The 27,830-nt window shown below is 42.5% G+C and overlaps 1 protein-coding gene across 3 annotated transcripts in view; it reads left to right on the forward strand.

The window, feature by feature from the left end:
• Positions 1-25,759, forward strand: part of ADAMTSL1 (ADAMTS like 1) — a 697,981-nt gene extending 672,222 nt beyond the window's left edge. For all 3 annotated transcript variants that reach the window (XM_054032714.1, XM_054032715.1, XM_054032716.1), the window contains 6 exons: positions 8,251-8,451; positions 12,033-12,213; positions 15,525-15,732; positions 20,591-20,700; positions 21,597-21,817; positions 23,781-25,759. In XM_054032714.1, coding sequence (XP_053888689.1) covers positions 8,251-8,451; positions 12,033-12,213; positions 15,525-15,732; positions 20,591-20,700; positions 21,597-21,817; positions 23,781-23,887 — 1,028 coding nt within the window. In that variant the 3' untranslated portion in view covers positions 23,888-25,759. The remainder of the gene's footprint in view (positions 1-8,250; positions 8,452-12,032; positions 12,214-15,524; positions 15,733-20,590; positions 20,701-21,596; positions 21,818-23,780) is intronic.
• The last annotated feature ends 2,071 nt before the right edge of the window (positions 25,760-27,830 follow it).

A 27,830-nucleotide genomic window follows, 5' to 3' on the forward strand; every position in this document is an offset into this window, starting at 1 on the left:
AGTTCAAATCCAGAGGCTTGGCTCAGGCTTATTGCTAGTATTTTCATCTCTGGAGACTGGGGAGTATAGCTGGATTTGGTGATGAATAGAAGGAGTTTGTTCATCTCATTTGGATGTCGTGGGGTGTTTTATAGTGAGTACAATCCAGTGTGATTGACTGGCTGACCAGGAGAGGCCAACATTAATGTATCAACACTTTCTTGGACTCAGGACATCACAGTCTCACAAAATTCACCTTCTTAACATGGAATATCAATATTTGTTAAAAATCAGTGTGAAATGAACCAAAATAATATACTCTTTAATATCATCAGAGCTGTAAATATGAGTCCAACGTGAAGCTCTGTGATATACGCAAAAGCGATTAATTCATCCACTTGAAACATCAGAATTTTTCCTAAATACCTTCCTGTCCTGTTCCCTCCCCCATCACTCCCCAGTTCTCTCATGTAAATCTTACTAGGCTTGGCAATTACTGTTATGATTTAAAAGTTATTGATAGAAATACAGAATAATTTACACTGTGCACAAGGAAACAGAACAGGGAAAAACTCACATAATTATGATAAATCTGGTGTCTCAGCTCCCTTGTGGAATAGAATCATAGGACTGGAAGGGACCTCGAGAGGTCATCTAGTCCAGTCCTCTGCACTCATGGCAGGACTAAGTAGTATCTAGACCAAGGAAGGAAAAACAGAAATTGCATATTTGGGGTGAGATAAATTCAGGAATATCCAATGGGCTGTTTTTCAGAACATTGTAGAGGGTTTCATTATTATAAGAAGTTGGACTTTAGTGTGTTTTGAAAGCATGAATTCATTTTAAATAATGTTACTTGAGCAATTGTAGATTGCATAATGATAACATTTCCATTCATATTGATTTTTAAATATAAATCATATCACATGTAAGTTGTATATTTGTCAAGATCAAAGTTAAATACAAATAGAAGATCACTGGATATATATTACTTCATAGGAACCATATCATTCATTCACCAATCTGATGCTATCACTCTAATTTCATACTAAGCATTGGTATAAAGTAGGGCTGTCGATTAATCGCAGTTAACTCAAAAAAATTAATCATAATAAAAAATTAATTGTGATTAATCACAGTTTTAATTGCACTGTTAAACAATAGATTACCAATTGAAATTTATTTAATATTTTTTGATGTTTTTCTATATTTTCAAATATATGGATTTCAATTACAGCCCTAAATACTCCCTATTGCTAGTAATTGGATTTTCCAATAATATCTGTCTAACATGATCAAACTAGATCAAAATAAATGATGGTGGTTGTATTCTTTTGTTACACACATGGCTTAGTTCCTGCAGATTTGACCAAATTAAACCAGGGACAGAGTTAAGTGGAAGACGTATTCATATAGTGAGATTTGGACAGATTCTGATAAAATAAGACCTGAGCAGAATGTATGTGTCCAAAACTTAAAATTAATCTTCTCAAAAGTTTAAAGAGAAAAAAATAAAAGTTCAATTACCCATTTTTATTTTGTTTTTTATTTTCATTCATCTCTTGCTGGGTCCAAAAGTGGAAGAGACAAAATGCCCTAAGAAAGACTTGTCTCAGTGTGTCCAGCTTCACTGGAAGCAGGAAACACTGGTAATCTCTCATGAATTCTTGCTCCTGTGAGATTTCCAGCACAGTTTTGCAGACTGAAGAGATTCAGGTAAACATTCAAACTTTTTGAGTTAAGCCCCTAAAAAAGTCCTTTTCTTCCCTGCAACATGTCATTCATTGCCTGATGTTTCTTTGGTGTGAATTCACTTGTGATCAAATTAACAGACAACACCAAAGCTGAAAAGCTGGCAAAGTGTAGTCAATATTGGTGGACAGACCCAAAGCCATGGTCTACTCTCCGGAGTTAGGGCAACGCAAGGCAGCTTACATTGACCTAACTATGTTTCTACACCAAAATTTCACTCCCCCTAACATAACTCGCCCACTACACCAACTTAATAATTCCACCTCCACTAGAGGCAGAGAGTCGATGTTGATGGAGTTAGGTCAATGCAGTGTGTGTGTAGATACTGTGTTGCTTACATCAAGTGTAGTTGACTTTTAGAAGCTGTCCCACAATACTCCACACTGACAATTTAATTGGTGCAAGCATTTGGCCAGACACCCCTCTGTCTGGTGTTCATATGGAGCAGTCATTCCTTCCTGTGACTTGTTGTTGAACTCCACACGGTGCAGTGGCGCCTCTCAGGATACCTGCTGTGAATATCAACCATCCTTCATCTCATGTATAAATATATGGCTATCCTGTGGCTGCTGTGGTGGTGGAGCAGAGATGAACTACAGCATATTCTTTTTCAATCTGTGTGTCTCCATGAACAGACGCATCAGAGCGAGTTAAGGATGGAGTTTCAGCCTTCAGTTTCCATCCTCTCAGACTTCAGCTTCCATTTTTCATAACCGTTAGGTGGCTTCAGCTTGACTCTTAATGATATTGTAAAGTTGTATCTCGGTGTATAAGATTCTCCTTTTCAGAATTATTTTACAAAGCACCTTGTTTCCCCCAACAGTTTGAAAACCCTTTGACCTCTTAAAGGGACCACCATGTGGTTAGGTATTTGGGAACATTTTTAGCAATCTCTATGGGGCAAGGAACATATCTGTATCTATGTTTGTGAAATATTGTATAAATTTACAGCACTACATACATGATTTCTAAGAAAAATAACGTGTGGTATTATATAACCAAGATATATAGTCAAGCTGGAAAGGCATATCGAGGTGGGTCCGATAGGGATAATTTCTGGGTCCGGTTCTGTTCAACATCTTCATCAGTGATTTAGGTAATGGCATAAAGAGTACACTTATAAAGTTTGTGTATGATACCAAGCTTGGAGGGGTTGCAAGTGCTTTGGAGGATAGGATTATGAGGGAATATTGAAAAAATTGGGTTTGTTCAGTCTGGAGAAGAGAAGACTGAGGGGAGACATGATAATAGTTTTCAAGTACATAAAAGGTTGTTACAAGGAGGAGGGAGAAAAATTGTTCTCATTTAGCTCTGAGGATAAGACATGAAGCAATAGGCTTAAATTGCAGCAAGGGATGTTTAGGTTGAACATTTGGAAAAACTTCCTAACTGTCAGGGTGGTTAAGCAATGGAATAAATTGCCTAGAATCTGCATCATTGGAGATTTTTAATAGCATATTAGACAAACACCTGTCAGGGATAGTCTAGATAATACTTAGTCCTGCCATGAGTGCAGGGGACTGGACTAGATGACCTCTTGAGGTCCCTTCCAGTCCTATGATTCTGTGATAAGTGTTTGTGGACTGTTTAAAACCATGTCATTTACTTAATACCATAGATTTTAACTGCTCCTTTGGTGCCATAAAAGCTTTATTTAAAATACCAGGGTTTTTTACTGTTGTCATCAGCTGTATTGGTATATATTAAGAAATGCTAAATACTCAGCTTTACTCTGCTAAAACTAATTCATGCTAATTCTGCCTGATTTTAATTTGTCATACAGTTTGGGAAAAATAATAATATTTTCACTTACACAGCTCCTTCCTTTTGAGGATCTCAGTGTATGTTATAAATATTAATAAAGCCTCACAATATTCCTTTGGAAGTTTTATTTTTTCTATATTATGGAGACAGGGAGAGGTTTAGGCTGTATCTGCACTGAAAACGCTACAGCAGCACAGCTACAGCTGCACCACTGTAACACTTCAGCATAGACACTTACTACAGCGACTGGATGGGTTCTGTAAGAAACCCAAGAATGCTTCCATCAACTTAGTACAGTCTACACAGGGACTTAGGTTGGCTTAATTACGTTGGCTTAATTACGTTGCTGAGGGGTAGGGTGACCAGATGTCCCGTTTTTAAAGGGACAGTCCCATATTTAAGCCCTCCTGCAGGTGTCCTGAGTTTTCTTAAAAACGGGCTAATTGTCATGTATTTTCTGTTCCTCCCTACCCCCACGACCACCACCACCACCACCACCACCACCACCCATCAGTACTGGCGGGTCCTGCTGCTGGACAGATCCCTGCTCGCCTGCCGCTCACCCACCAACTGTGAATGGGGGGGTCCAGTGGTCGACGTTGGGAGGCGGGTGTACAAGGCTGGTGTCAGGGTGAAGATGCAGCATGCAGGGCTGACTGCTCCCCCTGCTGGTCCATCAGTGCAGCCCCCACTGTGTGCCAGCTCCATCCTCTGTCCCATTTCCGGCCAGCACTGGCTGCGAGCTGCGACTGCTGGTGTATATGGGCAGGCGCCAGGCAGGGGCTGGCTACGTGTCGCCTCTGTTGCCCATCCATCAGACGTTTACATGCTCCCCCTCTTGCTGTCCTCTCCCTGCTTTGTCCCTTCACACCCCCATCCCCGCTGCTCCTCCATATCTCCCCCATTGGGGCGTGTTCCCCTCCCAGCACTGTGCAGAGAACCAGCCCCTGGTCGGAGTGCTCAGCTTACCAACAGCCTGGCCGGCAGGCTCCTTCCTTCCCCCTCTGCCTGTGGCTGGGCCGGCACCCCGGGAAAGCCCAAGACCATCTATCCTGGAGTGCTGGCCAGAAGCAGTTGAGCCCTCCATGTGCCACAGCACTGGCACGGGGAAGCCTCTCCTCCCCTCAGCTAAGTTCTGGAGGGCAGGGGAGGAAGCAAATTCGAGCCTGTTCAGGCCCCACACCTTCAGGTTCCACAGCAGCCTCCTGGGCAGGGGCTTAGCACCCTCTTCACCTGTCCTCCTCCTCCCTCCCCCCCCCCGGGTCCTGCCCCCTGGGAGCACGGGGCTGCTCCATCCCCACCCTCCCCTGGTGAGCCACATCTCTGACCCTCATTGAAGGCCCTTGCAGTCAGGTTTTCTGGGCCCTTGTGCACAATACATTGTAAGGGCTTAACCCCTTCCTGCCTGTGCTGTAGCTGGGGGACAGGAGGCAGCTGGGTTATGTCAGTGGCCAGCAGCAGCCTGGAGGTGTTAGCTGCCTTTGGACCCTGTGCAGGCAGGAAGGAACAAGCTGCTTCCAGCCGCTCTGGGTAGGGGGGGGCGGGACGGAGAAGAGATAAGCTCTGCAATGACACAAGCTAGGTTATTCCCTCCCCTCTCCCCTGGCGGCTGGAAGCAGCTCTCATCCCTTCCCTCCTGCACAGTACTGAAAGGCTGCTGCTGGCCACATTCTAGTATGAACCCTGAGAGAAATCTGGGGAGGGGGGTCCATGATCCTGCGTGACCTCCCACCTCCTCCCCTCCCTTCCCTCCCCACCCCCCGTGTTGCCTCAGGAAGACGCAATGCCATGTAGCAGGAGAGGTGGGTCCGTCCTGGGGGCCCAGCCAGACATGGAGGGTGGAGAGCACCTCCCCTTTCCTCAGTTTATGCATTGCTAAATTGGATATTATGATACTTACCTTCCTTTGTGAACCACTTTAAGATCTATGGATGAAAACCACTACATAAAAGGCTATGTGTCATTATTAGGCCCAAACTGAAACACAAAATCCAAAGAGGCCCCTTCTCCCACATCCGGTCCGTATCTGAACTCTGTATTTTGGGCCAATCTCTAATAACTATTAGAAAGATCTGCTGGGCACTAGTATTAGGTTGAGAAGAATCCCAAAGAACATTTTGTTGGTCAGACACAGGAGCTTAAGAACAATTTGTAATTGTTTTGGGGGGGTTGTTTTTGTTTTTTTAAAGAAAATTCCAATCATTTTTTCAAATGCCAGGCTTACATCTGACATCACCACTGCTGGCCATAGGGCTCTGCTGGGAATTGTAACAGGCTTCTAAAAGGAGCTCTGTATTCAGATGCAGTAATAAACTGCACCCAATGAACAACTGCAGTGTGGCTGGATTCATTTGTTTCTGTCCTTCAGGTGAAAAAGAGGAGTTATGTCTGTTCTGTGATTTGTTCCCTTAGCTTTAGCGCTGCTGGCCCAGATTTGTTTTTCAGCTACAGCTATGCAATGAAGTTGCACTAGTGTAACTGAGAACAGGATTTGGCCTGCAGTGTTAATTTATTCTTTCCTCTCATGCAGTCATTGGCATTGCTGTAGAACCTTGGTCTCCTGCCGGCCAAGCCCTTTTTGCTAACTTTGAAATATTAACTTTCCCTTTCTCCCCAGTGTCCCACCGCCCACAAAAATGTATAATTTATATACGTTTTTGTTTGCAATTCCAAAAAAAAAAAAAAGAAAGAAAAAATATCTCTCACATCTGTGAATCATACCCTGGCTTTAGATCAATTTAGAGTCACAGTGGACCTGGAAGAGGAGGCCTAAAAGCAATATTTTCTTTCACTGGTTAAGAAGGGCTGATAGAGAAGGGTCTTCTACTGCCAGAGTTCTCTCTAGTCAGGAAACATTGCCAAACACTGCTTCCCCATCATAAGAGTCCTGCTGTACTAACACCCCTTAGTAACTGCACTGGCTAGAGATGAAGACAGTTTTTCACTCCCATACTGTTTATCCCATGCTTGGGGCAGGTGTTGAACACTGGAAGGATAAAACAGTCAACGATGACATGTTTGGGAGGAAATGGAAAATAGGTGTTGGTAATCTGTATTAAATGGTATTCATATTATTGCTGGGAGGAGAGGGGAAAAGGGATGTTATGGGAACATATTTTTCATTACAGTCTGATTTTTGCTAAATATGCCTAACATATCATCCCACAGTTTATGCATCTGTCCAAGTGAATACATGTAGGATATATCATCTGTGAAGGGTGATTGATGCTCATTCTGCGTACACAAATGGGAAATATCCATTTCATACGAGCCTCGTAGGTACAGGCAAGGTTTTTTTCATTAGAAGTGGAAAAAATTACTAATTATTCATTGGTAACACATATGGAAAGAATGGGGGGTTGATTTTTTTCCCATATTATTGGTTACTAGCTATTCCCGTAGCCTATTATTTTATATATAGATCTGGAAAAAGAAATATAGATGATGCAAATAAAATATACAGTGATGGGAAGGGCAGTAATTAATTTATTTGGCAGAAAAATCTGCAAAAGAAACAAAAGAGCTCAGCTATGGATTGTAGTTAATTTCAGTTCCCTTTGTACTTGCGTGTTATTGGGTTGATCTTTCTACTTTCTCATTTTAAACCATGGTAGTTGATTTTGCAGACACACAGTAAAACTGAATTAACTGCATGTCTGTATGTTGATCTTTGAGAGACCTCTTTGTAATCACATTAAAAAAAACTATATATAGGTTAGAATGTTATATTAATAAGATTACCCAACACTTTCCATTATAAAACCCTGTTTTCAGTTTCTTATAACTTTGGTAAATTTTAAACATTTAGGCTAAAATTTCCAATGCTGGGTGTTTGCATCAGGCTAATATTTTTTTTCTTTTGGGTGTGGGGAGATCCAGGTAAATGTCAGCCAAAATGGTTCAGCCAATTCCAAGAATGAGGTTGTGGGGGGGGAAGCATATTTTTTTTTCAATGTTAAAAAAAAATTCTGGTGACCTTTGCTTTGAGATGCTCTAACTCCCCCACGTTTGGAGCAAGGACCTGAAATTTGGCAAGGGTGTGGCCTTTGTGTCAGGGACGAACCATGTGGGTGTCAATATGATGGCACTGTGTTAAAAGAACATAAACACTGCAAAGTCAAGCACTCAAAAGTTAGGAAATGCACTGACAACCTTAATGCTAGCATTTCCTAGTTTTTGAGTGCTTGACTTTGCAAGTTTTGTGTGTGTGTGTTTATACTCGCATACCTTCACACATATACATCCCTGCACTTGTTATGGATGCTAATTCTTTCCCATTAAATCACAAATGGAAAGATGAGCCTGTGGCTTAAAGCACAGGACTAGGCATCAAACAGTGTGGGTTCTATTTCTGCCTCTGCCAAAGACATGTTTCTTAACTTCACTGTGCCTCAGTTTCCTCATCACGAAAAGGGGAATAATACTGCCCTATTTCACGGGAGGGTTACAAGGCTTAACATGAATTATTCACTCAGATGTGTATGGTGATTTAAAACTTCACATAAAAGACACTATGGAAATGCAAAGCATTATGGACCATTTAAAAACTGTTTTTCCGTTGATAAGAAGGTACCCATTATAAACATCTCTTAGATCTTTAATTATTGAGAGGAAGAGGGAAAATCAGAGAACAACAACTTTTTTTCCTTGTTGTATTGATTTCAAAACACCATGTTCTGCTGTAGGTAACTCATGGATGATTTTATTCTCATTTTGTTGGCAGAAAGCTTATTATTTCTCTTCCCTGGTTTCTAGGTTGCCCAGTGGATGGTCACCCAACTCCAAACATCACTTGGTTTTATGCTGGTCAACCCATCAGCATGAGACATAACATCCTGGCAGCTGGTCAGATTCTTCAGCTACTAAACATCAGTGACGGTTATCAAGGTGAATTCAGCTGCCTGGCTCAGAATGAAGCTGGCTCACTTATGCAAAAAACATCTCTGACAATCCGAGGTAAAATAATTCTATCTTGCTGCCTTTATAAGATCTTGGCATTGCCAGGATGGTGCTGTTAACTGGCTCATCATCATTCTGGATTCCTTCACTCTGAGGCCACAAGAAACGGCAACCAAGAGATGTTTTGGTACCTTCACCACTAAGAGTGAATTTGTAGATATATCCAGTAATTCTGGGTATCTTGGTTTTTAGAGGTCTACACTGAGATTCGTTGGACCTGATTTTCAGGGTTGTTGAGCACATACAGATCATTCTGATTTCAGCTGGACTTGTACATTTTCAACATATCTGAAAGTCAGGACATAGGCATCACAGGATGGGCCGCCAATATTAGAAGCCACCAATTTTAATAACCTAATGATGCTGTTTCTCAGCCTTTTCAGGCTGAGCACCTTATCTGAAGTCCAAAAATTTTGCTACCATCTTATATTTGATATAACAGTAAGCGTGAAACATGTATCAATGAGAAAAATGATCTAGCCACACTGTGTGTGTGTGTGTGTGTGTGTGTGTTTTCCAAAAAATTTACAGAGTACTTGACTTTGAAGAGTAAGGGTGGGCAGGAGTAGGGGAGCAAGAGTTTCTTTCATTTAAATTGTAATAATATTTTCAACATCTCGTGACTACCTACTCCCCGAATGCCTTTTATCACTCCTGTGGGGGGGGTCAGGACCCACCAATTGAGAAAAACTGATCTGAGTCTTTTGTTATTAACACAGGTAATGGGTTTTTAATTGTAAATATGTGAATTTTATTTTGGCAGCATCCCTTCTAGGTGCTAACAAAGAAAATTGCTTAATCTTACTAGTTGATCTTTTAATGCGTGATTCGTATATTTCCTTTCCTCTTAAAAAGACTACTTTGAGGGTAGATATTTCCATTAAATTTAAGTTTTGATGTTAAAGTTTTAAGGATAGGTTTTTCAAAGGAAATCATGAAATATTTTTGGTGCCCAATTAATTATGTCCCTTGAAAGCATTGCATTGGAGTTTCAGCCCCATGACACCAATAGCATCTAGAACTTTGTACAATGCATCAACATTACTGAGTGTTTTTATTTTGAGATTCTTGCATCTAGGAATTAATGATAATTCAAGTGCAAAATTGATTTCTTTTCTATATTTAGATACGTTTTCCTTGAATAATGTTATTTAGCACATTATACTTGAAGAAAGTGAAGCTGCATCTTCAAAGTGCTTTACAATCATCCTCTAATTAATCTGTGTGGGTGAACTGTTTCATGCAGAAATTAGAAATAGGATCAAACCTAAACATGAAGTTCATATACCATAACTTGTTGGTATCTGAAACCTGGATCCAAATTTTCTGGTTTGAGCCTATCTGTAAGTGACACTGGACCACATCACCAGGTGCTGTAAATCTGTGTAACTCCACTGCCTTCAATGGAACTCTGATGATTTACACCGGTGGGGGGGTTATTGTGCACCAAAAAGTTCAAAATTCTGCTCCAAAAATTTCAAAATTCTGCATATTTATTTGTCAAAATAATGCATCACTCCAGTTGCAATTGTTTTTGATAATTTATTTAAACTACAATACAGAAAAAAGTCACAACTACTATAGAGCATTTCCTAAACACATGAAAGTTAAGTTACAAACACTTGGTAACTAATACCCTTCATTCCAGTTATAATTCTGGATTTTCATTTAAATTACATTACAGAACACCAAACAGGAAAAAAAAAGTATGTCATTTTAAATTGCTCAGACTTTCATACATGAAAGTCATACAGTTTTGCTAATCATTGTCCTGGACCTGGCTAGGTACTTTGAGAAGTGCTTGGTCCTGAATGTCCTGACATTTTATTGATTGCTTAGTAAATGTTTTATTTGCCCTCAAGGTCTTTTTTTTTAATGGGGAAGTAAAATAAATCCTGAGCTGTAATCTAACCCCATTGTGCCACTTTGGCACAGGAAGAAAGTAAGAAAGCACATACATCTTCCTAGCTGAGGATTCCCGTACTGTCATGTATAATAAGGCTCATTTACGTCACTCTGGCAATGTTGGGGTCTTAAAACTTTCACAGGTTTTATGCTCTTGGGGGAATTGACTGAGAATAGGAACAGTTAACTAACAATAAGAACATTAACAATGTTACTACGTAGGCAGGCTGCTACATGTCTGCCTCAGAGAATGAGATCAATTAACCATCAACAGCAACTTTAACAATGTTACTACACAGGCAGGCTGCTACATTTCTGCCTCTAGCATGCCTCATGCATAATACACCCTGGGCTGCTGGGGAAGAGGCACGTGTCCCCTGGCAGATTTATTTTTGTGTTTTTCTGCTTGGGGGGGGGGGCACAGAAAAATGTGGTCTATATGAATTTTTCACCCCCAAAGGGGCACAGAATTCTGTCAGGAGTACATCTAGTATGTGGATTGCTGCCTTTCTGCAAAGGAATGAAGGATTGATTTACAGCATGGATTAATAATATGCTTATTTCCTACCTAGTATGGGAAAGTCTTATTAAATTTAAAAGGATTACTTTAAAGGATATGTATAGAAATTTTATAGAGTACTACAGAAATTATTCTAAAAAATGATAGAATTTAATATACATTGAAATAATTTCTATACTATTTTGAGTGTCCTATACACTTCTGTATCAGAGATGTTCTCCTTTAAATTCCTCAGGATGATTTTTTAAAAAGCTGTAGAAAGGTTTTTATTTTCTGTTAAATTTTGCAGGACTTTTCCATAAGGGATAGGTATCATGTGGGACTGATACAATAGTCCCCAGGCCCTGTTTCCCCAGTGTGGTATGTATATATCTTAGGTATTTATATGGCCCCCATTACCACAGTTTCTGAGACCTAACAAACTGGAATGAATTTATCCTCACACCACCCCATTGACTGGGAACTGAGATATAGAGAGACTCAGAGACTTGTCTGAAGTCACACAGAAAGTCTGTGACAGAGCAGAGAATTAAATTAGTCTCCTGAGTTGCACACTTCCATCTTAACTACTGGACCATCCATTAGCCAGCACTGAAGTCACATATCACTTAGTCGCCATGCCTTACAGTGATGAGTTCCAAAACATAGAATTTGCCCTATCAGAGAGGATTGGTGGTCGGTCTAAGGCTGGTATCCCAGTGCCTGATGATTCCTAGGGTGACATGCTTTTCCTATACATAATTCACCTATTTTAAGCATTTCTGTAGGAGTCACTTTTATCTTACATCAGAGGAGTAGCTGTGTTAGTCTGTATCCACAAAAACAACAAGGAGTCTGGTGGCACCTTAAAGACTAACAGATTTATTTGGCCATAAGCTTTCATGAGTAAAAAACCCACTTCGCGTCTGAAGAACCATTTCAGATTTGGGGACTGGGGATGCATCTGAAGAAGTGGGTTTTTTAGCCACGAAAGCTTATGTCCAAATAAATCTGATAGTCTTTAAGGTGCCACTGGACTCCTCGTTGTTTTTATCTTACAAAACATCTCCAAAATGACAGGAGCACCTTGGCATCAATCACTGATATTTTACCACTAATTGGCTTTTCTGATTGATTTTTAAATGTTAATTTGGGTGTCTTGTGCTTGTGGCAGAATATTGGTGGTCAGCGGACAGACTGATGGCATGTTCGGCCTCCTGTGGTAACAAAGGAGTGCAGCAACCCCAGCTGAGGTGCTTACTGGACAGGACTGAGGTCAATGCATCCCACTGCATAGAGAAGCCCAAGCCAGTGCTACAGCCTGTTGCTTGTAACAGAAGAGACTGCCCTTCAAGGTTTGTCTTTGCGCTGTAGTATACCGTGTATGCTTTTATGAGGCATTTAATAATACTCTGCCCTGGACAAGGTGTTATCTTTGCTTTTCTAATGTCTGTGCAGGAAACAATTGTATCTGAGAGTAAATTTACTGAAGCTTAATCCAGATAAATTAGAGGTCATGGTGGTGGATTGGGGAAAACATTCACAGTACATGGCAGAGATTATGTCTACTCCCTCTGTTAAAGTGGTTTATCATCTTTTTATTAGCAAAGTTCACAACCTAATGGTCTTTTGGAGCCTTCCCAGGAAGGATCAGTACCCAAGAATGCTGTTCATTATAGGTGGCTGGCTAGGGGACTGAATTTTCCTCTTTGACTCATTAGTCAACCATATCTTTGTCAACTCCAGACTAAAGATATGCTGTTTGGGGACATGACCGTGCCCTTCTATTTGTTTGTACAGCACCCAGAAAAGAGAGTCTTGATCCTGATTGGAGCCTTTGGGTACTACCATAATATATATGTATTTTTGTCCCTCTGCCAATCAGTAGCAGATTTCAGGGCCCTGCCAGTCAGTTTCCCATTGGAGGGGAAATCAGTGATGTGTAGTCTGTTTATTTTCCTACTCTTGGTCTACACTGCAAAGTTATAGAGGCATATCTATGTCAGGCAGGAGTGTGTAAAATCACACCTGACTGACATATTTATGTTGGTGAACCCCAACCTCCCACCCACACCCACCTCCGGTGTAGATGCATCTATGTCGATGGAAGTGTGCTTCTGCCAGGGTACCTAATGTCATTCAGAGAGGTGGTGTTCCTGCATCTTCCTGTCAAGTTGGCTATGCCAACATAAATATGCCAGGATAGTCCCCATAGTGTACACATAGCCTTAGCATGGCTGGTTTTGTATACTCTATATAGACCAGCCCCTAAACAGAGGTGATCACAAACAGCATGCAAGCAAACCCATGTTTCAGAAATTCAGCCCCAGCACCAATGCTCAGTTCCCAAGAAGCCACTCTGCCCCAAGAATTGACTTTAGATAGAGAGATAAAGGGAAGCGAGTAAATTCTCCAGCTGCCTACAACAGCTCCCACAAATGAAACTGCATCCCAAAACTAACAGTGTACCATTTATTCAATGACTGTATGTTGCTTGCGTAACCACACCAACTAGTGACTCCTCTGAGAACTGTATCAGTATTAATATTCTGTTATGTGATGGGACATTTGTAACAAATCAAAAATTAACAAATCAAAATTAGAGATAGGCCCAAACTACAAATTTCAGGTTAAAATCCAGAGTGACTCCAGTAACTTCACCAGCATGACTCTGGTTTTGCATTCATATATTTGAGATCAGAATCTGGCCACAATTTCTGACACCAGCGGAGGAGCTGAGAATCAGAAAGTATCCTGATGAGCAGAGAGCAGCCAACTTTCCAGCCATTTGCTTTGGCTGTGGCTTGGGAAGGCGGCATGGCTCCCATTTCATTACCTTTCTATAATGTGTTCCTGCACCTCTATTTAGGCAAATGTTTTCTGGATTGCCAGCTGAGTCATAAGGAGCAGCTGAAACCACGAGAGACTTGATGAAATATGAAACGCACTCATTAATATCAGCAGTTTGACTTGCTGATGGGAATATTTCCACAGGAATGATTTATGTCCTTTTATCCCCTTCCTGAGCTATAATGCAGCCCACGCTTCTCTTCCCGGCTCCCGAGAAAGCTGCTGAACTGTATGTTTGGAAATAAAAGTTGATTGAAATGCAGAGCTGAGCTTTACAAAAGGCAGAGAAGCTGCAGAATCAACCTTGCCAAACTCTATGATACGTGGAGACGTATTTTTTGTCCTTGCCAAGAACTCTATTTATTTTATTGTTTCTGTAACAGTGGGAATCAGTCAGCAGAGCATTAATGAAAATATAATGGATGCCTTTACTTGAATATCAGAGCTGCAAAGGACTGGAAGCACCTACTGCCTGTTTTGTAAAGTAATCATAAATATGGTGCTGCTGGTTGGGGAGATGCTGGGCTTCCCCCACTCTCCCCCCCGCCACCCAGAACACACAAATCCTGCAAAGTAGCCTGAAGCCTAGTTCAGCAGAGCTCCTGACTTGACCAGAAATCTCCCCCTGGAACTAATAATCACTTCCCTCCCTCCTTTCCCCCAAACTCTCTTCAAAAACCATCTGGGTAAATATCGCACCACTGCACTGGGAAACAACTCTCTTTGCCTCCTTGTGCTAACTGCTTGGCACATGGGCCCAGCTCTTGCAGTGTTCAGCATCACCCTTATCTGCAATGTGCATGCCTGAAAATGGCCTGTGATTCATGATTACCAAGGGACTCGCTTCTTTCACACATTCCACAAAGTAGTATTAACAGCCAGTAATAAGCTGCAGACTAGCTGAGCGGGAGGGCCTGGCTATTTCACATTATCCAGGGATTGGAGGAAGGTTGCTGATCTCTGAACAACCAGCTAAATCTGCTACCCAGTTAGTAGTAAGTGGTAGACCAGTATAATAATATTATTAATAATATAAACTTTATTTATTTATTTATTAAATGTTAGTTTGTTAATTTGTTTTAGTGTTTTTAAAAAGTCAATACATATAGGGCCAGATCTTCTATTTCATCCATGCAGCTCAGGGAAAATGGTACAACTCCCTTTGTGCTTTCCCAATCCCTGCCTGGCTGTGCACCAGCCCATTCCCGTGCAGTAAGAGCAGCCTAGAAGCTGCTGTAAGTTATCCAGGGAACCAGTGGCCCCAACAAGCCAATATAGCGACCAGGGGTCAGCAGGGCTGGAGATGTACAAGTCATGCATCTATGTCAGCAGCAAATTGAGAGTGGGAGCTGCTGTGTGGTCTTTACATAACCGAAGAATCCCCTTATTTGGCTGATCCTCCCATGGCTTGTAATACTGGCCTTAGGTCCAGAATCTGCCAACCTGATGCTGCAAAGTGACCATATTGCACCCAGGGTTAGAAGTATTTACATGGGTTTTGCAAACAGAGCCAAGAAAATACAGAATAGCTTCTATTCTGGGCCCAACCCCCTTGACAGAGGCACTAAAATGTAACATTAGTCCCTAGCCCGTGATCCTGTGAGGAGCTGAATTTCCTCAGCTCCCATTGACCTCAGTGGATGGTGAGGCTGCTCAGCATCCCCCAAGATTGAGCCCAAAGTGATCAAATGGCTGGCTTTCCACAAGGGCCTCTGTGATTTCAGAGGATCTGTGTTATGAGATCCCTGTGACACTGTCATTTCTGCCTCTGGCAATTCTGTACTGCTCCTTGACCCCTTTGCATTTCTCCCATCAGGTGGATGGTGACATCCTGGTCCCTTTGTACACGGAGCTGCGGTGGAGGCGTCCAGACCCGGCGCGTGACATGTCAGAGGTTGACCGCTATGGGCAGTTCTGTCCCCATGTCAAATGAGGCATGTGCCCAGGTTGCCAAACGCCCAGTGGATACCCAGATCTGTAACAGGCAGCTGTGCATGGAGTGGGTGGCTTCCTCTTGGGGTCAGGTAAGAGCCACACAGACACACAAATCTTTGTACAGTTCGGTGACAAGAGGTGCCTGAAGACGAGAGCAATGATTTTGCATCTGTGATTAATGCATCATATGAGCTTTTAAGAGACAACTCATGTCTTTTGTTTAACGCATTGGATGATTGGGATAACAAAGTTTCACACATTTCGTGAAAGAGATAGCAGCCTAAAAGACAGGGCTAGATTGTGCCAGATTGGTACTGCCTAGAGCATGGAGGCACATTGTCCCGGGGGAGCTCGTGGAGGGATTACATCTCCGGCAGGCATAACTGCTCCCCAGTTCTCAATGGGGCAGTAAGCATCCTTTGGGATGGTGCGGCCTGTTTTCCCTATCCCCTGCAGTGTGTGCTGAGTTTGCTCTGTAAGGTGGATGTGGTCCTGCCTCTTCCTCTCCCCTATTTCCTTTGGGGAGATCTGCAATCTGGAGGGAACAGTCCCAGCCCTCCTCCAAGTACAAAGACTGTGGTTGTGACCAATCTTTGCTTGGGGCAAGCAAGGAGCAGAGGAAAGTTCCTTGCATCTTCTCCCATCCCCAAACCTGTGTACACCCTAGAAGAGCTAGTCACAATCTGGCCCTTCACTCCTCTCCACTGGACTGTCTTCACAGAAGAAGAGGCTTCTTCTTGCAGCCTCTTGTTATGTATTTATTTATTTGTAGTGATGGACACAACCCTGGAGAGCATGGACATTGGCAGCTCAACCGTCCCCATCCTGTTCTGCCAATGTGCCTCAGTAATGACCTGGAGAAATTGGTCAGTTTCCATGGCCTAGTCAATCCTTGCTATCTCTGCTGACACCTATATATCTGGCCACAGTGAAACACATTTCCAGACCCTGATTGCCTCTGTTATGCAACATTTATATCTGGTCCTGTTCTGGGCTGTCGTGTCTTTTTTAACAAACACCCAGTTTTACAAAAGTTTTGAATATCCCCTAACACCTCATAAAATCAGGATGTACTTGAACCACTATGTAAGGGAAACTGAAATGATGATACAAGACATTGGGTTCAAAGCATTTTAAGAATCCCACACAAGTCAGTCTGAAACACCGTCCTTACTGCTTCATGTTGTGCTCAGATACTAAAAAGATGTTCTGTAAATAGTGAATGATTCATAGTATTATGAGTGAAATCCTTCTCTTGGGGAGATTCATGGGAGATCCCCTTATTGTCCGTGGATCTGTGTGGGCCAGCAGATCTCCAGAAAGGATTGTAGCATATATATGCTGTGAATGTAATCCATGCCCAGTCAGTGTGGTATTCTGTCTCTCTCCCTCCCAACTGTAGCTGGGCCACATGTACAGGCTGATGAGAGTTTTAGCTTAGGTAGAAGAGGCTTATATATTTAGTTGCAAACGTCTGAGGGTCAGTCCATGCTGATGATGACTCATCCAGGGGCAGAATGGAATAAGTGAAGGCCAGAGTTTAATCCACAGGCTAGTTTTACTTGATGTTATGAGTTAAAGTCAGATATTAATGTTGTTATTTTAACATCCATTGAAAACCTTTATTAAGCCAAAAGTGAAGAACAGTTCATCTATAACAAATCTGAAGAGGTCATACTTTTAAATCAATATCCTTAATCAGTACTAGTCAGGCAACAATAAGGAAATTAAGTTTAGAGGAGCACACTAAAAGCCTAATAAAAACATTATGCAGAGTCAGCTTTGTGCATGCAGAGATTGGCTTCATTTTCAATATACACTGAGTCACCGTGAAATATTTTGCAGCTTTTCATGATTACTGCCTGGTAAGTCAATGTGGAAACAATGGTAAATAAATCACATTATCTCATTTTGTTAGATTTCATAGTGATATGATAGTAGATATTAGCCACATAAATTCTGTAATTTCTGATATGACCATATATAGTCTCATATATTATATATATAGTATACCTCTACCCCGATAGAACGTGACCCGATATAACACGAATTCGGATATAACGCGGTAAAGCAGCGGGGAGCCCCAGGCCCTTTAAAGCGCCAGCCGAGCCCCGCTGCTTTACCGCATTATATCTGAATTCATGTGGCACCCCAGGCCCTTTAAATCACCGCCTGAGCCCGGCAGCCGGAGCTCCGGCAGTGATTTAGAGGGCCCAGGGCTCCCCGCAGCGGCTGGAGCACTGGGCCCTTTAAATCACCCCCGGGGAAGCCAGACTGAACCCGATATAACATAGTCTCACCTATAAGGCAGTGAGATTTTTTGTCTCCCGAGGACCGTGTTATATCGGGGTAGAGGTGTATACACTAATATACTAAATACAGCCTTGTAGACAAAAGCTACTCATTACCCAGCATACAACATTGACTGTTTTATTCCATCAAGGTCAGTAACTCATTTTATGAAATGTTCATGGACAAACGTTATTGCAGAGCACCCAGCGCCATCATTAAAATGAGATTTGTTACTACTAGCTAACTGAAAATAACTTCATTAAATCCTATGTCTGTGTATTTTGGAGAAAGTTCACTCAGAACATAGAGTTATGCTGCGTTTAGGAGTAAAGAGCTGAACATTCTTTCAAAACAGAGAAGCAAATTGCTCAATTTGTACTTTCTTTGAAATTTCGGGTAAGGATTGTGTAATACTAGCTGTTGGCCAGTTAACTCACATGGGTGGTTGTAACCTGTGGTGGTTTATATCATTCCCCATGATGTCATACCTAGTCTCAATCATCAAAGATGCATGAATTCATCTGTTATAACTGACCTTTGTACTTTATAATATAATATTTCTCCTACCTGAAAAAAGCATTTCTCAAGCTCCATGTAAACCCATACAGCTCTGTTCCAAGCCATGTCTACAAGACAATTACATTAATTACAATTAGGAACAGACCACTGGCTGTGGATCAGTGACATTTCTCCATTGTTTCATAGGTTTCACCCTGGGGGACGTCAGGTTCATATTGGTCAGGTTTAGTGATTAGCTTTCCCAGACTAAAGTGAAAATAAATAGATGACCTACACCCCTCCAAAACGAGTTATTTTCTTGTACCTCCCATCTTCTTTCATTTAGTTTTAAGTGGATTACTGTGGCTATTTAACCTCCACAGCCTGTGTTTTCTTATAGTGCAATAAAGCATCAAGACGTATCCCCTAAAAAATAAATATATGGAGATATACCTATCTCATAGAACTGGAAGGGACCCTGAAAGGTCATTGAGTCCAGTCGCCTGCCTTCACCAGCAGGACCAAGTACTGATTTTGCCCCAGATCCCTAGGTGGCCCCCTCAAGGATTGAACTCACACCCCTGAGTTTAGCAGGCCAATGCTCAAACCACTGAGCTATCCCCCCTAAGACTCCCATTCACTCAGGGTTGTTTATGATGAAGATTGCCAGCATGTACAGCTATAGCAGTCCTGCCCTAAGTACACAAATTAATGTTACTTACATGCACCTGAACCAGAACCCCCTGTGGAAAGCCTTGCATTGACTTGCATCTCTCTTTTTCAGTCTGCAGGGAAGTGCTATCCTTATTGCGCCTGCACCAAAGCATTAGGCTGCCTAACAATAGAGTATTACTCTGTAGACCACTTAGGTCTTTGGTGGACATTCAAGATGAATTTGAGCATATTCGATCCCACTTTCTCCACCTAACTGGTTCTCTGACCCCAGCCAAGCTGGTGATTACTCCCTTTCCTCTTTCTGAGGCCCTGTCTACCTATCTTATCTACTTAACACCCTTCCTTGCAATCAATTAATCTGTCTCCCCACTCCAGCTCACCCTAGTTGTTGTTATCCCAACCAAGCTTCCTCTTTTCTGCTGGACCCTGGTCCAGGTGTTGGTTGAGAACTAGTACCAGATGTGAGGAGGGCATGCCAGGGAGGAAGAGGGTTCCTGGCAGTAGGGAGGTGGCACAGGTCAGTGTCAGGTAGGAATCCCAACCTGCTCCACCTTTGCACTGATGGAAACTCCTTGATCAGGGCCGGCTCCAGCATTTCTGCCGCCCCAAGCAAAAAAAAAAAAAAGCCACAATTGGCGGTGGCAATTGGGGGGAAAAAAAAAACGCGATTGGCGGCAGCAGTTCAGCGGCAGGGAGTGAGGGACCTGACACCCCCAAATTGCCGCAGGTGCTTCCCCTCTCCCTTGGCCGCCCCAAGCACCTGCTTGTTAAGCTGGTGCCTGGAGCCGGCCCTGTCCTTGATCTCTACATTCATGTCCCTTCTTGTCCATCTCCAAATCAGCAGTCCCCCCCTTCCAAAAACAGTTTCCAGATATTGGCTGCCTGGAAACCAAGCAGTTTTCATAAGGTTGATGAAAGATGGTGCCATGGTCACATGCTTCATGCCTTTAGCTTTCTGTGATTTAAGCTGGGAAGAGTGGAAACAAATTAAACCACAAAAGGCTGACTGACAGGTTTGAATTAGTTAGGACATCTTTGTGTTAAAGAAAAAAACATTGCTGGCCTGATTCAGTCTTGCTATGAACCATTTGGCTATAAATTGTGATAGTACAAGCTGTAAAATACACAGTAAAGGGACTGCAGCAAGATTTCCTGTATGGATCACAAGCTCTGGGCTAATAAGATGAGAGCTTTTTATTTGTCCAAGCAGATGGATTTAAGATTGAAATAGGCAAAGGGGGAGGGGAATTAATCTATAGAGCAGATACAGAAATGAGTTTTAATGCTGCCTTGGGGAGGCTGTGTGGGATACAAAAAGACTGTGCACTTGGACTTAAAAACCTACTGATCTCTATGAAGAGATTGAGAGCATCTGCATCTCAGCAACATACATCTCTGCTCATCAGCTCCCAAGAAGGGCTTCATAAAAGCAGGGCATGTTCTCACTTTATGCCACCGACTGTCCTTTTTCTACTTTCGCAGTGTAATGGGCCATGCATCGGACCACGACTAGCTGTACAGCACAGACAGATTTTCTGCCAGACCAGGGATGGGAATTCTGTGTCTTCTGACCAGTGCGGTGCCCTGCCAAGGTATTACAGAATCCCTCGTCATCAGAACCATGCTTCTGTACAGAGACCTATGAATTAGGCCAGAGATTTTACTGCCTTCATAGTTTTTTGGATTTGAGGGCCTGATTCTCCTTTCACTTCTCAGGAATAACTCTGTTGCAGTCAATGGAGTTATACTGGTACAAGTTACAGGAGAATCAGGTTCCATGTATGTTTGAGATCATTTTTAAGGAGAAACCCCAATTCTCCCTTCAAGTTTTTTATTAGTGGATGAGCATTCACATTGCCAAAGCCATCCCAACTAGCACTGCTTGGCAGCATCTCAATATTTCTCCTGTGCAATAACTAAATGAGCACCAAGTGCTCTTGAATATTAGCTGATAGCGTGTACAGAAGGAAAAGGATGGATTCTGAACACAGGTTTTTGTTTGTGCCATTTGTAAAACCATAACAACAACATCTGAAACCTAGGTTTGTTGCATTTATAGTAATGAAGCTCTAGTGGCTTACATCAGCCACTTCTTGGTTCATTACAACTCCTCAGTAGATCTGCAGGCAGTATCGGGTTGTTAACTACTTTATGGACAGAAGGAGTGCTAAAGTTGTTTGAGACAGATCCTCAACTGGCGTAAATGGATACATAGCTCCATAGACTTCATTGGAGCTATGCCAATTGACAACAGCTGAGGATCTGGCCTTTTGAGTCCTGTTCTTTAATTGCCAGTTGAAGTCAATGGGCCAGAGCCTCAACCTAGTCCATTAAGACAATGGATCTACGCTAGTTTACAATTATTGTGGATCAGGTCCAGAGCTATAGGGCCCATAGTATCCCCTGTGTTTGAGGAATACCCAGTGTGACTAAGCCTCTTATTTCCTGCCTGGTATTATAATAATATCTCTGTCCTTTTTATTAACAGGCCTTTGAGCACACAGAACTGCTGGACAGACATCTGTGGTGTGCACTGGAGGGTCAGTCTGTGGACTCTGTGTACAGCTACGTGTGGGAACTATGGCTTCCAGTCCAGGCGAGTGGAATGCGTGCATGTCCGCACCAACAAACCTGTGCCGGAGCACTACTGTTCCTGGAGGCCAAGACCTGCGAACTGGCAACGCTGCAACATCACCCCCTGCGAAAACAGTACGTTCCTGTGGGAGAAAGGAGCCATCTGTGAATCTTCACCACAGAGCTGGGCCCCCAGAGCGCGGTGTTGGGCCCCACTGCTGGGCTTCTTGGGAAAACATTTGTCTGAAAAATGGCAAATTGCAGCCTGCAAAATCAAGTGTTCCTATTGGAATGGCTTCAGTGTTGTTTGTTGTTGTTGTTTTCTAAGAGTTGGGATCTCATCTCCCTGCTAATAGGGCTAAAAGTAATAGGTGTTGTCCTAAGTTTCCATTGTTGGTATGGAGAGAAATAATAAGTCATAAACAGGTAGTTAGCTGATGTTAACATCAAGCAAACCTGAAGCGGCTGAGTTGGTTAGTGCTGAGAATTCCTGGAGTGGCTTTCAGGTGACTAGCATTTAATTGGAGCTGCCAAAAAACGCACACATTATAAATATTGCAAAAAGAATAAATGATCTGGAACAGATGTGCCTCTTTGGAAACCAAGCCCAGTGTTATGTCAGTGTTCACCAAGCAGCGTGAGTGTAAATCACAACCTCTTTGCCAGTCACGGTTCCCAAATACTCTGAAGCATTACATTTAAAGGCCAAAACCTGGAGTCTAGTGTGCAGCCAGCAATTCTGAGGCTGAGCACTGGGGATCTCCACAGAGGCTGGGCATTCTGGAGCCGCAGCAGAACCACTCTGCAGCACTAGACTACAGAAGGGCTTGCTACAGTCCTTCTCCCCCCTCTAGAGGCAAATACAGGGGCTCGGTAAAACCAGACCAAACACAGTGAGCATGGCTTGGCTTGCTGAGGGAGGACAGGACTGTCAGAGGTGGAGTTTAAAGGAGGTGCGTGAGACCCTCTCCCTCACTCTGGCCCCTTTCTGCCAGATAAAAGGGCATAAAAGGACCCTAAAAGCCACAGCTCCAGCCAGGGGAGAATTCCTTTGGCACCAGCACTACAGCAGACAACAATAAAGCTGCCCTCTGAGGGTCCTCTCACAAGCTGGCATGGGGAAGGGTGTGTTGTGGCCACGACACACAGCCTTGTGGAGATTCCAGGCACTGGTGCAGCCCATAGGGCAACACCAAGAGGCTGCTGTAAATGAGACAGGCCCCTAGGGCTGTCTAAGGCTACAGCTACACTACAGGGGGGAGTAGATTTAAGATACACAAATTCAGCTACGTGAATAGCGTAGCTGAATTCGACGTATCGCAGCCGACTTACCCCGCTGTGAGGACGGCGGCAAAATCGACCTCCGCGGCTTCCCGTCGACGGCGCTTACTCCCACCTTCACTGGTGGAGTAAGAGTGTCGATTCGGGGATCGATTGTCGCGTCCCCACGGGACGCGATAAATCGATCCCCGAGAGGTCGATTTCTACCCTCCGATTCAGGTGGGTAGTGTAGACCTAGCCTTAGTTACATTGGGAGGGTCTCTGGGCCTTGAAACAGCACAAAGGTTGCTTAACCCCTTCCCCAGGCTGCAAGTTCAGTGCTCCACCTGTTAGAAACACAGCACAGAATCTCACCTGATAACTTCAGAACTAGCCAGTATGGAGCTTCCAAGCTCCAGATCAACCAGTGTGGACCTCCCAAGCCAATAAAGTACATAAAGGTGCCATGGAGCGACTCTCTTAAAAAAGCAGCTCCTTATTTTATTTGTATCTTTAATGCCAACTTGACAATAGGGATATCTCCTGTGGGTACCCAAGAGCAAAACTCCCACAAGTGCAATGACAACCGCAAGGTGCAGGTATCCCACTAACCTGTCAACAGTATTACTACTAACCCAGAACTCCCCTCTCTGATTGTGTGGTCTAAAAGCAACCGCTGGATGTTAAATTCTTCAAGCCCATGTCTGTGTAGATTCTTGAGGCACATGTGCACCTCCGGGGAAGGTCCACATGGACAAGAAATCTTGAAGAACCACAGTTACTGGGAGGTAAGTCACTGTTCTTTCATTGCATCTCCTTTTTGTTCCCCCTTTGCCAGTGGAGTGCAGAGACACCACCAGGTACTGTGAGAAGGTGAAGCAGCTCAAACTCTGCCAGCTCACCCAGTTCAAATCTCGCTGCTGTGGGACTTGTGGAAAAGCATGAAGATGAGAGCAATTGAGATAGGGAATCAGAGGCATCAGCCTTTGCTTCACTACAGGAAGGACTGTTACAAAACAAATGGGACAGAATTCAGTTTTCTTCATTTTATTTATTTATTTTTATTTTTTATTTTTTAACTTTACTGAATCATTGTTGTAAAGGACTTGGCAAGTTTTCCCTTCAGTGAGGCTGGGAGATGGAATGCAGCAAAGCACAGTCATGGTGGGAGACCAAAAAGAAAGAGAAGACAAGCAACATGTCGGGCCTGAGTGGAACAGAGCTGCCTAGGAATCCTCGTACAGGCCTTGTGATACACATCAACCAGCAGATGGGGAAAAACACCAAAGCAAAAACTCCCATTAGCAGCAGATCAGACCACCAGGGCATGGATCAAACAGCTTGACAGATCATGGACTACTGAAAAAAGGGATTGAACTAAACATTCAGCTAAGCAATGGGCAGAGACATCATTTGCCCTAGATGGGTTTGTTAACATAAACGTGTGGTTTTGTTTTTTTAAAACTGCTATCCTAAAGCTGTATTCCTGTTCTCTCTCTCCCTCTCATGCTAAGAACTTAGGATCTGAAAAAGAGGTTAAACATTGTGCGAAAGCATGAATGAGTTTAAAATACATCTAAATAAGTGCAACAAGTTTTTTCTCTCAACATAAAAAAATGAAGTACAGTATTACACAGAAAAGGAAAGTGAGTGACAGAATGATCTGTTATTGACAGGCCAACGTGCATACCTGCCATCACTGCACTGTACAGAGCACTTATAGGAGGGGTTGTATATATTTGTGGCAACAAGAGCTACTTACCATGCTGCATCTTAACATGATTAAAATGTATCTGGGGAAGAGAAAAGCCTGAGATCCCAGAGTTATTGGGCTTTCAGATCTGGGGTTTTGGTCTATTTCTAACTTTGAATTTGTAGAAATGATTTCTATGTCCTGCCAGTGTGGAATTTTTCTCTCAATTACAGCCAGATCCTCCAGTGATAATTATTAATTTATCAAGAAGGAGAATTCAGCTGCTCTGATTTGTTATAGTTCTTTCTGTCACATAGACATGCAGAATGCTACATCATCAGCTTTGGTCCCAAAGTGGTAGCACAGATTCCTAAAAGACACACCAAAAAAGGTGGACGCTAGTAAGTGAAGCAGTTGTAGTCCATGAATAAAACTCTACTGTCAGAGGTGAGCTGAGAAGTGAGTGTCCAATTTCACATTCATAACATGATTTTGCCTGCTCATTGTGATTCTCTCTCCTAATTGCATCGATAATCAAAAATTAAGTGCTTCATCCTTCAAGGTGCTAGGCATCCTCAAGTCAGTGTAAATCCAGGTTGCTCAGCACCTTGCAGAAATCGTCCTTAACTACAAAGTTTGAATTTGAACTTACCCGAAGTCTGAGGGAGAGGTGCCCAGATCCGGAGTTTTGGTTTAGGACTATCTCTAAATGTAAGGTTTGGCTGTGCCTCTTGTAGCACCCCCATTGGGACTCTCGTCTTGTGATGCAGTAATAAAACACTGTTCAAGTATTGATATGTTGCAGCTTACCTTACATGTGGATTTTTCAACAAGCCTGGAAGTTCTCTTGTGAGGTTAACACCAGGTCCATTGCATTAAATTGCCTCCAGTTTGGTCATTCCAAAGTGTGTCTGGCAGGGAACACTCTCTCTATAAATGGGTCTCTGAGAAATCACGTTGCTAAGAATCAGTGTAACTTTTATTTAAAAACAAACAAAAAAAAAGTCTTTTTATGTATGTAAATGTATATCTTTTTGTGTATATTTATTAGGATTCCTTGTATAAAAAGTGCAATATTAATAATTGTACATTGTTGTCCAGATAAAAACTATTTTGGGGACTTTTTTGTGATCTCCCTGCAATTTTGTTCCTCTAAAATTAGTGGTAATAGTGTAATTTTCCTGTTTTTATTAGCACTTTCATTTAACTTTGGATACGTTTCATTGTGTACAGATTGCTTCATAAACTATGACAATTGGGGGGGAGAGGCTTTTCTACTTGTGAAACTATAGTTATGCATGGAACGAGAAGGACAAATTCCTTACTAATAATTTGGTGGTTGTTTCTAGTACAATAGCTAATGAAAAGCATTGCAGGGAAGTATTTACATTTTTTAATAGCAAAACATATTCAGACAATCCCATGTTGGATATTAGCCGTGTAACTGTGCTTAGGATAAACACTTGGAGACAAGGTCTGGCAAGGCCACTGTGTCCCTTTCACACCGTATAAATATAATTTCAGATGTTTGTCCTATGAATTGTGACTTGGCAGCACCCCCATAAGATGATGAGGATTGCTGAGTATTATAGAAGGAGGATTTCCTCCCCAGAAAACCTGTATTTATATCATTTTTGTACAGATAATGCAGCTTATTTATTTAATTACTTTTGTCTGACTCGTTCTTTATTAACCTTAAAACAGGAGCTACCAGGATAGCAGAGCTTTCAAGGTTCTCCAGCCTCCTCCTCTATCTCCACAGTTGCTCAGGTTTGCAAAGCTAATCATCTCCATGCCATCGCCAATGGATCTCGTAAGTTTCTTGAACAATCAAATGCACACTTAGGGGGAAATCCTGCCTCTGTTTGCACTGGCACACTGAGCCTGAAAAGCAGTGTGGCTAACTCTCCCCATGTGAGCATGGGGTGGGCCATGAGTCAGGAACTAACACAGATTTGCTCACAAACACCCATTGTGCAAGAAGAGGGTAGTATGTTGCAACCACTAGAATAGCCTCAAACAACAGTGACTTGTACAGCTGAGCCATACCCCAGGTCCAGTTGGGAAGGAGGATTGTCATTCCATGGCAGATACTCTGTCCTCCCCAGCCCTACAAATCCTGAATAAACAATGAGTCCGAATTCAGTACACACAGGTATGGTGCATCTGTTTCTGCCCAGCTATTGATTTCCACGGGGCTCAGACTGATAAAAGTGATATAGTCGTTAAATCAAAATATTTTTTTAAGCGCAAGCAAAGGTATTAATCCTCAGTTAGGAGTATGTCTGTGCCAAGTTTCAAGTTTCTGCTGGAGCCCTTTTCAAACAAGTGAGGTTGCAGCTCTTTTACAAAGGGAATAGTGATTTTGTTCGCTCTCCTGTAATTCAAAACCTGATCTAGTTTTTCCAATAGGTGGCTTTTAATTGTAAGTTTCACAGGAAATTCCACATGGAAAAGTTTTTGGTTTAAAAGAGTGGCGGGGGGAGCAACTTGTGACTGGGGGGGGCGGGTCTAATCTAAAATCAGAATCAATCAGAGATTAATTAAAACCTCACCCTTAACAGTCACTTCTGAATTTATTGGCAGCTGAATACTGCTCAGCAGTGACAAAAGGATTCCACAAAAGCCCCTTTACACAAAGACTGATGTTACCTGGCTCCGTGCACTCTGGTAACAAAGTAGCACAAGGAGCCATATTTAAAACAGAGTTGTCAACAGCAGCTTCCCAAAGTCCAGACTTTGTATATTATTTCATCCACCTGTAATGGGTGATTTAATGAGGGGAGGGACAGGGGTAGCACTATGTAAAATGGCTTCACTCTATTTTGTGGCTAAGATTGTTTGAGAATAAAAGAGCCCCCGGAAGCACAGTTGCTATGGAGATTGAGATAAAGACCATATCCTGTGACCTGAACTTGGCAGTAGCTGGACATTTTCTAGATGTGAAAAGCAACGTTTTAAAACGTTTAAAATGATAGTGCCATCCTATAAAAAGGAAAATAAGGACAACCCGGGGAATTACAGACAAGTCAGTTTAACTTCTGTACCAGGAAAGATAATGGAGAAAATAATTAAGAAATCAATTTGCAAACACCTAGAAGGTAATGAGGTGATTGTGACATTGCACTCTATATGTTTATGGAAATATGTGTATAAGTGTAAATATGATGTAACTGGAATATGCTTTATGCAAAA

The sequence above is a fragment of the Malaclemys terrapin genome, chromosome 6, assembly GCF_027887155.1.
Source record: "Malaclemys terrapin pileata isolate rMalTer1 chromosome 6, rMalTer1.hap1, whole genome shotgun sequence".
Lineage (NCBI taxonomy): Eukaryota > Metazoa > Chordata > Testudines > Emydidae > Malaclemys > Malaclemys terrapin.